The sequence below is a fragment of the Mizuhopecten yessoensis genome, unplaced genomic scaffold (assembly GCF_002113885.1).
Source record: "Mizuhopecten yessoensis strain PY_sf001 unplaced genomic scaffold, ASM211388v2 scaffold815, whole genome shotgun sequence".
NCBI lineage: Eukaryota > Metazoa > Mollusca > Bivalvia > Pectinida > Pectinidae > Mizuhopecten > Mizuhopecten yessoensis.
In genome coordinates, this window is record NW_018403735.1 from 172,543 (window position 1) to 185,637 (window position 13,095).

General features: G+C 36.4%; 1 protein-coding gene across 1 annotated transcript in view; it reads left to right on the forward strand.

Annotated features, from left to right (window-relative positions):
• Positions 1 to 42: 42 nt before the first annotated feature.
• LOC110453053 (DNA-directed RNA polymerase III subunit RPC5-like) overlaps positions 43 to 13,095 on the forward strand; it is a 20,382-nt gene continuing 7,329 nt past the window's right edge. Inside the window, exons 1-13 of the mRNA XM_021501875.1 lie at positions 43 to 113; positions 1,752 to 1,993; positions 2,214 to 2,296; positions 2,469 to 2,582; positions 3,352 to 3,521; positions 3,805 to 3,929; positions 4,690 to 4,781; positions 5,764 to 5,884; positions 6,235 to 6,316; positions 6,515 to 6,574; positions 6,772 to 6,875; positions 9,214 to 9,323; positions 10,547 to 11,013. Of these exons, the coding sequence (XP_021357550.1) occupies positions 81 to 113; positions 1,752 to 1,993; positions 2,214 to 2,296; positions 2,469 to 2,582; positions 3,352 to 3,521; positions 3,805 to 3,929; positions 4,690 to 4,781; positions 5,764 to 5,884; positions 6,235 to 6,316; positions 6,515 to 6,574; positions 6,772 to 6,875; positions 9,214 to 9,323; positions 10,547 to 11,013 (1,803 nt within the window). The 5' untranslated portion in view covers positions 43 to 80. The remainder of the gene's footprint in view (positions 114 to 1,751; positions 1,994 to 2,213; positions 2,297 to 2,468; positions 2,583 to 3,351; positions 3,522 to 3,804; positions 3,930 to 4,689; positions 4,782 to 5,763; positions 5,885 to 6,234; positions 6,317 to 6,514; positions 6,575 to 6,771; positions 6,876 to 9,213; positions 9,324 to 10,546; positions 11,014 to 13,095) is intronic.

The window sequence follows — 13,095 nt, forward strand, 5'->3', positions numbered from 1 at the left end:
ATCAGATACGTGAGATTGTTTTCTACCAAAAGCGTCTAATACACAATGACTACTACCCATGCGCGAATTCGGCAATAGTTATGGCGGACGAAGAAGATCCGGTCGAACATGAGGTGATTATGAGTGTCACATATTGCACCATACTACTTAAAAACAGCAACAAAAACATGTCGAATCGTTGATTTTTATATTCACATCATGCTCAAATCAAAATCAATAAAAAAAAACCTACGTACTACCAGAGCCGCGTAAGCCCATATCTCGTTTAGATTTGTTGTTGGATTGTTTACATTTGCCCGGCCGGACCCGTTCCAATAGTTCCTCTGTCTGTTATAGAACTTTGTGTGTTTTTATTCCATTTATTCCCCATTTCAGTTATAAAATTGTTACTCAAATGGGTAACTGTTACCCAAATGCAGGATTATTACCCATATGCGCTGTTGTGCCCAACCTGATTATGGAAGTTACAAGTTTCTGAGCCTCTAAGACTAAGGTGAAAATTGCAGAGTAAGGGAATTAGAGCAGAATAAACAGCTGCGTGCCTCACGTTGGTTACCAACACTGTCTAGCTTAAAGTTTACTTTGGCAGTTACTCTACAGTGACAGCTTAAACAGGTACTAGAGCAACAGCAAATATGGATATCGCTAGATTTGGCTATATAGTCAAATATGACTTTATATATATCGGGCGAATGTAAACAAACACGCCAGTACTGGTTGTATAATCTCGTGCACATCGATTGAAGTGTTGACGAACAAGAGAGTCGGTAAAATGAAAGATTTTTACATAAAAACTCAATTTCCAGTGACTTTGTTGAATGTCACCGTTGCAATTCTTGGTACTTGCATGCTTTTATCCTCTTCATCTAATTGTCAGACAGGAATATTAACGATTTCTGTACCGAAACGTGAAATATTTAACTCCCTCTCGACACATGAACAACTCTCAGTGCATGTTATCATTCTGACTTGGAAGCATCTTCTGAAAGGATGGGCTGAATCTGCATCATCGGGATGCTTATCCTTGGTAACACAAACTAAGCATATGTAATAGACACGCTATGATGTAAACTGACAGGGGGAAAAACGCAACAATGCAATTCAAACAAATGAATGAAAATGTGAGTTTTAAGGTGAAACACTTTAATTTCATCAGCTAACCTGTTGGTCAACGCTTCAATCGATATGCACGAGATAATTACAACCAGTACAACTAGTACAACCAACCGTACCTAACTATCTCACATCAAAAATAACATTTCTAGTTGACAAAGTAACTGTCATGCTTGAGTAAACAAATTACAGTCATGTTGGCTGGTAATCTTACTTGTGAATCTATACTTTTGGTTTCCTGACATATATACATATATATATACGTAAGATTCAAGGTGATCGCTCAGGAAATGATCTCGCCATATTTGCTGTGTCAAATATATCTTTTTCAGTCAGTTGAATAATGGGTGGCGATCAGGAGGGATGGGTATGCTACTACAAGTTAGCTTTAGCTGTACATGTACCATGAAATAATTTGAAAACAAGTATGCTGAAAAGTAATCACCATGCATGATCACCTTGATTAAATTTCAAGAAGTAATTTTGATTGAAAAAGCCAAGAAAGTTAAGGTTGTTGAAAGTAATCATGAAAGACAACAATACTGGTATAGACAATTATCGGTAAATATAAAAAGAAAGAAAAAAATAATATCCAATAACAATGCTTTATTTACTGAAAAATGTTTGTTTCCTTTTAGGTCAATGTGTATTTATCCAAGACCTTGGCAGACAAGCTGTACCTATTCCAGTACCCAGTGCGCCCCGCCCACATGACATATGATGATGCCCCCCACATCAATACCAAGATCAAACCTGATCAAAAGAAGGTGGAAATAGAACTGGGTCTCAACACCAGGGGAGACAACTACGCTCGTAGTAAGGGGGAGCAAATTGCCATCAACGTTGATGGGGGTGGTGACCAGCCAGGCTACTATAGCAGGTCTCTTTCATGCACTAACTGATTTAAAAAAAAAAAATCAACACTAGCATAAATGTAACAAACTCTTCTAGAAAGATTAGATTTACTTGCCAAATGATAAATATTTTCACGATGTGAGAGGAACTGTATGGCAAAAATGTCTAAAATGTACTAAAAGTGAAATTAAATTCTGTAGACAGTTCTCAAGTAAGTAAATCTTTGGTGACTATGTGTTTTGCAGTGGGATGATGGACAAACAGGTGTTCAGCAGCATGGCCTGTTCTGAAACAGCAGGCAGGTATGCAGTTGGAGTATGGAAAGATGGTAAGTTATACAAATAAAAAACGTAACTGTAGAAACTTTTGCTCAAAGTATTTGAAGTGATCTGTATGTGATTCATGGTGTTTTTCGCAGAGGAACTTTTATTTTGAAACTGTGAAGAAGTGAGTGTCATGTTAATATCATGTTTCTGTATAATTTCTGACATTTTTTACAGGTGAGGTACACTTGACACCCCTTCATGCCGTCGTCCAACTGAGACCAAACTTTAACTACCTCGATAGTGCAGACAGTCGGTTGAAAGTGGAGGTTGGAGCTGGCGATACTGGAGGTAGTATAGCCATGGCTCATCACTCAAGAAATTATATTTAAACAGTTGGTGGCACAGTTCATACACGTTTTCAACACCAACATAAAAGTCTGTTTAATCATACAACTGTTTGTTGATTGAACATATTTTGCTAGACTAGAATGAAACCAAAACCTCCGTACAGTAGTTTTATGTAACCCTTTGTTAAATTGTTAGCTTGCCAGTTATTTTAGGTAACAGCAGTCAAGTTACGATGTCATTGTCATCCTTCAAAGAGGAGTCATAACTCTTTTCTATGTATCTTTCATGCACTATTTACCAATAACATAGCATGATGTATTTCGTAAAAAATATTATTTCATTTCTCTCTGTTCTGTCTTGTTTCTATCACAAACCTAGATATATATCTTTAAGCCGAACTTTAAGTTCTTGGAGAAATGCTGGATTAACATATTTTCATTAAAATGGGTGCAGCAGATCAGGACTTGCATTTATTTCTTTAAGTTTGTAAATGACCACTCGATCATGGGACATCTGTTTGTCAAATATATTATTATTACAATTATCATGTATTTTGAGCCTAGAGAAAATTTCCAGACTAGAGATAAGAAATGTAAGCATCTTGTCTTCAATAATACTCTTCATGATCTAGAACATAAGTTCACAGTACAGTTACTGTTTTGAGTTTCTGAAGTATGATTGAAAATTATGGATCGACGATAAGTACATGAACTGCTACCACACTGAAGAAAACTTTGTAAACAATTACTTGATGTTTACCTTGTTTTAGGAGGGGAATCTTCTCAGGATGAAGCAGAAGAAGAGGCTAAACCAGTCACCATGAAATTTGCTCGCCAAGAAACAGATGAAGCTAAAGCAAGACGACTGGCATCATATGCTTACTTACAGAAAAAACAGGAGGAGGAACCTTGGCGTCCACTTCAGTTTTATGATATCAATGTATGTTAATGTAAAGATTCTGTCTCCACAAAGTGACATGATTTGCTTATACACTTAAGCTGGATTTAAAACCAATTGAGGCCGTTTTAACAATTATTGCTGAATATAATAAGACGTGATGTTTTCTGGGTAGTATGCTTTTCAAAACAGTATGTACATGTAGAATGATATGACAATTCATTAAATATGTGACATGTAATTTTATTAGTGCTGTTCAATCTTTTCTCAGAAACTAAAATTTAGATACCCAGAAGAATATTAATGTAAACACGTTTTTACTCAGAGTGGAGTAGCGGAGTCTGAGCGACTGAAGCTGGTTTCCTCCAAAGGTGATGAAATATCCGAGTTCCAGATCCAGGCCAATGAGTATCTGAGGGCATTAGTGCCTCCCCTTGGGGAGACACAGGAGTAAGTCTCACCTCCTCAAAGTCTAGGCACTTTACAGTAACTTTGTAAAAGCTGCTTTCAAGTTAGCTCTTAGGCCTACTCTTTCTCCTATTTTAGTCCTCCCTGTTCATTCTGGGCCGACTTAAAGTAGTGTGAGTGATAAAATGTGGAAGTAGGGGAGGCTCTGACTTCATCTCCAGTTTGTTAGCCCTGTTTACTTTCGGTGTAAAGTATTGTTAATGTCAAGAAATGGAATTTTTTTAAGTGTCAAAATATTATGATGCTGCACATTGTTATTGTACCAGGTAACACCAAAAATAAGTAGGGAAAGTAAGGAAATCGGAGAGAAGAGTTGATCTGTCATATATATGTATATGGAAAACTGGAAGTAAGAAGGACTAAAAACTGCTAATCTGGAGATAGAAACTTATCATGAAGCCATCTTTAGTTGTTGTTAACTTGAAAGGCAGAAACTTAAAATATTTTTTTACAGTAACTGTAGTTTTACAGCTTCTTGTGAAATGTCATAGCACAAAACAATAGTTAGAGGATATTCTTTATTTTATAGTAAATACCACTAAAATTTCATCAAGTGTGGTAAATATTTCAATAACTTTCATAAACAGGAAGCTTGCTTTAACAATATGGAAAGCATTTGTCTCATGAGTTGAAATGCAATTCTCTGATTTGTTAGTGTAAAATGAAAACTAACTAAATTTTCACTGTTTAACAATATATTTTTCTGTTAGAAATGATGTCTATTCCTTCTTTGCCTTAATAGAGAGAAGCCTGCGATGCCGAGTAATGTTTTGTCTCTGACTCAGCTAAGGACCATGCCACTCCCTGATCAGATCAAGGCCCTCCTCACTAATGGTAAGTACTGAGTAATAAGAACGACCGTGTATGTCCCTGATCTGATCAAGGCCCTCATCACTAATGGTAAGTACTGAGTAATAAGAAGGACCATGTATGTCCCTGATCTGATCAAGGACCTCCTCACTAATGGTAAGTACTGAGTAATAAGAACGACCATGTATGTACCTGATCTGATCAAGGCCCTCCTCACTAATGGTAAGTACTGAGTAAAAGGAAGGAACAAGTCTGTCTCTGATCAGATCAAGGCTCTCCTCACTAATGGTAAGTACTGAGTAAAAGGAAGGACCAAGTCTGTCTCTGATCAGATCAAGGCCCTCCTCACTAATGGTTAGTACTGAGTAATAAGAATGACCATGTATGTCCCTGATCTGATCAAGGCCCTCCTCACTAATGGTGAGTACTGAGTAATAAGAACGACCATGTATGTCCCTGATCTGATCAAGGCCCTCCTCACTAATGGTAAGTACTGAGTAAAAAGAAGGACCAAGTCTGTCCCTGATCAGATCAAGGCCCTCCTCACTAATGGTAAGTACTGAGTGATAAGAATGACCAGGTATGTCCCTAACCAGGTCAAGGCCCTTGGCGCTCCTCACTAGTAGTAAGTACTGAGTAATAAGAAGGACCATGTATGTCCCTGACCAGATGAAGTGGTTTGGGTTTTATTATGATATTAGTGTTTGCTCAATGTAATATTGTAAAGTAACTCCATTCTAGCATCTTACACAAATGTAACTACTAAACCTCTATTTGGTAGAGAGTATTTGAATTTGAAAATTAAATTTATTTTGAAATTATCGTAATTTGATTTGAAAATGCTACCAATTACTGTTCTTTTATAGCATTTAATGATGATAATTTCTTCAATGGGATTTTGTTTTGCTTTAACAAAACCATCTTATACAGTAGTATAAATAGTTTCTAGGATCTCTTTTATAAATTTAAATTGTGTATCCAGTAATTATTATCCATTTGCTTACAGCGAAAGTGATGAGGTTCAGTCAGCTGATGGCACTACTACCTCAGGGCACAGAAAGCATGGGTGCCCTCCGCTCACTTCAGCAAGTGGCCGTCCTTGTCCAGGGCTGCTGGGTTGTGAAAAGGTCAGAGGTCATGGTTTTTATCTACAAAATACTGCAATGGTTTTTGACACTTTTGTTAATCATTTTTTTCCTCTTCTATCAAATAAACACAATTTACACATTAAATTTAAAAAGGTAATAGAATATTATAAAACTATAATAAGTGCAAGAAAAAGAAGATTGATCTGTGTTATATAGCAAATTTAAAAAAGCAATCTCAAGTAAAAATGTATTAAAGTGATTTTCTTCAACATCCCAGAGTCCAAGTGCTAGATATAGCTCATGAATTGCTCGTTTTGTACTTTACACGATTTGTGATACATGTATATGAATGCTTTATAGAGGATTATTTGTCTGTTTGTTGTGGATAGTGAGGTTCTGTACCCCAAGGAGGCCACCAGTCCTCACAGTGGTGTGGCAGCCGACCATCTGTGTCGGGGACGTGACTATGTGGTCAGTATTCACTGGATGAAAGTGTAATTTTGGAGATACAATATGTTGCATCTTTATAAAAAAACATGTTCTTCTTATAAGTTGGCATCCATTATTGAACAGTTTTTAAAGCTTCAAAATGATGATGTTTTCACTTTTTATAATAAATGTATTCATGCAAATTGTAAAGTTAATAACATAAATGTTTTTTGTTGACAGATGTGGAGATTCACACAGTCTAGTCACGTAACCCGCAAAGACATAGCATCCATTGTCAAGGTTTGTAGTCATGTTTTTTAACAAATTTTGCACAAAAGACACACTTTGATGTTTGTAAGTCTAAACATATTTAAACACGCTGTAATACATGTAAGTTCATACATATTGCTATACTGGTGTTATGTTTGCAAATGTTAAAATTACCAAATGTGAAAATTACCACTTTTACAAAACGTAATGCTATGTGTTACTTGCAGCTGCCAGCAGAGGATGTAAAGGACATCTTAGAGCAGATGTCTAGGATTAGGGCCAACTGTGGCTGGGAGTTTCTCTTTGCTCATGATTCTGACTTCTGTAACAGGTAAATATTCTTGTGAATATAATTGTGTGGTGGGTGTCTACACAACTCTGGTATTGCACTAGCCAGAACACTGTCATGGGTAGTGAAACTAGGTCAATTCTGGTCATGAATTATCTCTGTGTCTTTGTTATTATTGTTGTTGTGTTTCATGAACCACACCGAAATTAGCAAACAAAATGCCAATTTCATTTTAAGTAACAAACATTTATTATGTGAAATATAAATCAGAACATGTAAATAATAAAAAAAACAAAATTACAAGCTATTGTTGTAATGAGCTTTCCGCAATAGTTAACCAAACATAAGAAGATGATTTTGTAAATAGTACTGCCAGAAGACGTATGATGCTACAAAAAGTCCCATGTAATTATAATAAATATTGACCAATCATAATAATGTTTTATTAATTAATGAAAAGGGAGTAATGAGCCACATGATAAGACTTGGTCATGTCTTATGATCCGAGATCGATGAACATGATTTTGTGTGACTTCTGATAAAAGGTTGATAACAGTAAAAGGAATAGGGGAGTTAAGGGTAATTTCTTGCCTTATCGGGGATTTATAATTTGTTATATTCATCATCTGGAATTAATGAAGTACGCAAATATGAAATTTCAAATTCATTTGACGACTGGTTTAGGAGATATGGCATTATAAAGAGATACATAAATCTGCATTTTCATAATAAAACGCATGAATATCGTCTGTTGTGCGCTATTTGGTTGAAACTTGACCATTTTGAAGGAAATTAACAAAACACTCTTAATTTTTTGAAAGCCTCCACACGCAACAAACAAATAAATATTTGAAATGCTTAAACATTGTCATACCAGAGTTCAATCGTAAAAAGGAATTTCTGTTTGTCACATGCAGAGGCTTTTATTTCTGCATGCTCACTGTCCAAAAACACCATATTTTGGCTATTTCTGCATAGCAACACAATTTTGTTGCTATGGTAGGGCATCTACGCATGCGCATTGGAAAAAATCTGCACCAAGAAAGGTTGCCCAAATTAACCAATATGATATTTATAAAAATGACCCATAACGCCCTATGTCCTTTAGCCTTGATTATGATCACATGATATCTATTTCTGGAACTAGTCAGGTGACATCATCCATAGTAAAACTATCCCAGACATGTGTAGTAGTAGTTGAACACAAAATAATTAACAGCATGGTTATGGTCAAGGCAATGCTCTCAAGACACAATTTACTGACTTAATCTTTATAGATAAACACAATATACTGACTTAATCTTTATAAAAACAATATACTGACTTAATCTTTATAGATAGACACAATATACTGACTTAATCATTATAGATAAACACAATATACTGACTTAGTCATTATAGATAAACACAAGATACTGACTTAATCTTTATAAACACATTATATTGACTTAATCTTTATAGATAAACACAATATACTGACGTAATCTTTATAAACACAATGTACTGAATTAATCTTGATAGATAAACACAATATACTAACTTAATCTTTATAGATAAACACAATATTCTGACTTAATCTTTATAGATAAACACAATTTACTGACTTAATCTTTATAGACAAACACAATATACTGACTTAATCTTATAAAAACAATATATTGACTTAATCTTTATAGATAAACACAATAGGCTGAGTTAAATTTTTATAGATAAACACAATATACTGACTTAACCTTTATAAACACAATATATTGACTTAATCTTTATAGATAAAAACAATATACTGACTTAATCTTTATAGATAAACACAATATACTGACTTAAATCTTTATAGATAAACACAATATAATTACTTAATCTTTATAGGTAAAAACAATAATACATGTACATGTTATTGAATTAACAAGTAAGTCTGCTATCATTGTAATCACAGTACAAGTCACTGCTAACCTGCCTAGCTGGTTATTTCAACTTATGCAAATTCTGACTTCATTTGGTGACCAAAACACGAAATGATATTCTACATTATATTGGTTGTTTAAATCAAGTGGAAGCAAAAATTAAACAGTACCTTATCCTAAAAGATTTATAACAAAAACAATGATTTGGAATTAATATTTTCAAATCCCACATCATTGCAATTTGTTTACGATTCTTACTTTAATGTATCAAAGGTAACTGTTATTGCAAATACCATTAATGAATGGCAATAAAAGTGGAAACATTCCAAGAAAAATTTAACTGACAAATAAATAGTTGATTATTAATTGATCAGCTTTTCTGTTTGTCTGTGTTGAATGCATTAAGTGCATGTTGATGTTGTTACATTGTTTTTTGTCTCCAGCTGTGTCAATACTAAAACAGATCTTTTTGTCTTAAGGTATCCGGAAATTGTACTCAGACAGAAGATGTTGTGGGATGCAAAATATCAGGGCCTGTGTAATCAACTCAAAATTCCTAAGGAACACGAAAAGAAATTTAAAGACAGAGGTAGGAACTATAAATTCCTAATAAGTCGATTTTGTAATTCAGTCCAAACAGCTACCCTTTTTTCTTCTTCAAGGAATTATATAGTCAGACTTAAACAGTTTGCCTTTTCTCATTTTCAATGAATTGAAAGTATGAAAATTTTGCTTAACACAATTCAACAAAAAGTTAAAGCTCCAAATAACTTCAATAAACCATTGTTTCAAATAACTTAACAAAGCCAGTGATCCAGATAATTTCAGCAAACATGTGCTTCAGATAACAACAGTAAACCGTGCTGCCACTGATCGCTCCAATAAATAACTACTCCAGAAAAATTCAGTAAATGTAAACGTTCCAGATCACGTTCCAGATCACGTAGATAATCAGTGCTCCAGCTCCAATTAACTTTAACAAACCAGTGCTCCAGAAATTTTAATAAACCAGAGCTTCATATTAATTGAATAAACCAGTACTATAGATAACTTTACTAAAGCTCTAGATAAATGCAGTAAACTGTACTAGTAAAATAGTAAATAACAGCACCCCAGATCATTACCTCCCCCCCCCCTTATTTGCAAGTGGATGGGTTGAAACTTACTTTGATATGTGAAGTGTTGAAAGAAGCTGGAAACTCGGTACTAGAAGATTTCATATAAGAGCTTGTGAATTTTTTTCAGCATTTACTATGAAACTATAGGGTGGGGTAGTACTATTTGTCAAGATCTGCCTGTAGGCTTATATTACTTACTCAGAGACTGAGGGTTATAATGCAAGTTATTTGTTAAAAATAAACTTTATTATTTTACAACAATTATGAAACAAGTTTTATCATCTCACATTGATCACACTTGTTGGCCCAGATAGTGGCAAGCAGGGGGTTTTGATGTGGGAGGAAACCGCACAACCTCAAGAAAATATGATGAGGGATTGCTTGTTATCTGTTATGTAGTTTAGTTAAAGTCCTTAATCTTCTGTATGCAATCTGTATGTATCTGGAGATGAGTGACTAATAGGAAACATAGGATAGTGCTTATGTTTTTTTCCATTTCAACAGATTTTATTGACGGATGTAAAAGTCAAATTGATAGCATAACAGGCAAGCCTATATAAATTCTTTCCATGAGTGGCACTAATTTAATCGAATATGTGTACAAAAATGGGTGACTAATAGGAAACACATTATAATGCTAAACACATAATAATGCTTATCAATGAAGAGAATATTTTGTTTTGTCCTATTTCAGATCCTGGGGTATCTGCAGGAGAGAAGGTTGTGAGGCGACGGCGCAGCTCATCCTCTCGTAGTAATCGTAAACGAACACTCAGTGGTCGATCTGTGTCTGACCACAGTGACGTGGAGATGGATGTTTCCCTGAAGTCAGATATAGACAATAGTACAGAGGACGAGGAGGTTCCTAAGCATGAGAGAATGGACACACAGTCAGCTTTAAATGGGGAGAGGTTGTCAGACGGTGCTAAGGCGACAAGCTGTGATATTTCCTCCGTTTCTTTGGAGTTGAGAGCAGAACTTGTTAATTTTGTTCAAGAAAAGTTGTACAGTAGATTTGTATTAACTGCAAGTGAACTTAAACGTCTGTTCTCTATAAAACAGTTACAATGTCCATCTGGCCACGTGTTCTTGTCAGGGGTCACAGACAGTATTCTAGAGGAAACTGTCAAAGAAGTGGGAGGAGTGAAGTTATCTAATCAGGTATTGCTAAATATACTTAGTCATCCTACTGCCCTATCTGAAGTCAACCTACTACCCTATCTAAAGTCAATTTGTGTTGTGCAGATTGCAATATTTTGCCCAAAATTATCTTCAATGATTTAAATATTGGTGATGGTATCCTGGTAGGATGTTCAAAATGCCTTTCGTCTATGGTCCATGGTCTGTTCTTAAAGAGTTTGTGTTATTGTTATTTCTCAAAATGTCCCAGACAGATCTTTAAAACAAGGTGTATCGCTCACCTGAATATGTTTAAAATAATTGGTATGAAGTAAAGATATAGCACTCCATGGTCGGTGCTGTAAGTACATATGAAATTTCAGAAAGATCCATCCAGTACTTGAGATATAACAAATTTCAAACAGAGCCCTACCCCTATGCCCCTAGGGGGGGTCATACCCACCGTTTATACAAAATTGAGTCCCCTTGGCCAAAGGATGCTCCAGACAAATTAAGGATAAAATCCCTTAATCACGATGGTCGAAGAAGGATTTTAAAGGTTTTACCTCTATTTCTCCTATTGGACCCCGCCCTTCTGCCCCCTGGGAGACCATACCCTCTGCTTATACAAAATTGAGTCCCCTTGGCCCAAGGATGCTCCAGACTAAATAAGGATAAAATCCTTAATCCCTTTGGTAGAAGAAGGATTTTAAAGGTTTTACCTCTATTTCCCCTATAGGGCCCAACCCCTCAGGTCCCAGGGGGGCCACACCCACTGTTTATACAAAATTGGTTCCCCTTTACCCAAGGATGCTTCACACCATATATGGACCAAATCTTTTCATTCCTACAGAAGAAGAAGGATTTTAAAGAATAATTTGCTATGTTTCCCCTATTGGGCCCCGCCCCTCAGGCCCCTGGGGGGTCAGACCCATGGTTTATACAAAATTGGTTACCCTTCACCAAAGGATGCTTCAGACTAAATATGGAATAAATTCTTTCATTCCTACAGAAGAAGAAGGATTGTTAAGAATTTGCTATATTTCTCATATTGGGCCCCGCCCCTCAGCCCCCAAGGGGGCCAGAGCCACCGTTTATACAAAATTGGTTTCCCTTTACCCAAGGATGCTCAACACCAAATCCTGTAATTCCTACAGAAGTAGAAGGATTTTAAAGAATAATTTGCTATGTTTCCCCTATTGGGCCCCGCCCCTCAGGCCCCTGTGGGGTCAGACCCATGGTTTATACAAAATTGGTTACCCTTCACCAAAGGATGCTTCAGACTAAATATGGAATAAATCCTTTTATTCCTACAGAAGAAGAAGGATTTTTAAGAATTTGCTATATTTCTCATATTGGGCCCCGCCCCTCAGCCCCCAAGGGGGCCAGAGCCACCGTTTATACAAAATTGGTGTCCCTTAACCCAAGGATGCTCAACACCAAAAGAAGTAGAAGGATTTTAAAGAATAATTTGCTATGTTCCCCTATTGGGCCCCGCCCCTCAGGCCCTTGGGGGCCAAACCCACTGTTTATACAAAACTGAGTCCCCTTGGCCCAAGGATGCTCCAGACTTAATAAGGGTATAAATTCCTTAATCACGATGGTCGAAGAAGGATTTTAAAGGTTTTACCTCTATTTCTCCTATTGGACCCTGCCCTTTGCCCCAAGGGGGGCCACACCCTCCATTTATACAAAACTGAGTCCCCTTGGCCCAAGGATGCTCCAGACTTAATAAGGATAAAATTCCTTAATCCCTAGGGTAGGAGAAGGATTTTGAAGGTTTTACCTCTATTTCCCCTATTCGGCCCCAGCCCTTTGCCCCCAGGGGGGGCCACACCCACCATTTATACAAAATTGAGTCCCCTTGGCCCAAGGATGCTCCAGACTAAATTAGGATAAAATCCCTTAATCCCTACGGAAGGAGAAGGATTTTGAAGGTTTTACCTCTATTTCCCCTATTCGGCCCCAGCCCTTTGCCCCCAGGGGGGCCACACCCACCATTTATACAAAATTGAGTCCCCTTGGCCCAAGGATGCTCCAGACTAAATTAGGATAAAATCCCTTAATCCCTACGGAAGGAGAAGGATTTTGAAGGTTTTACCTCTATTTCCCCTATTCGGCCCC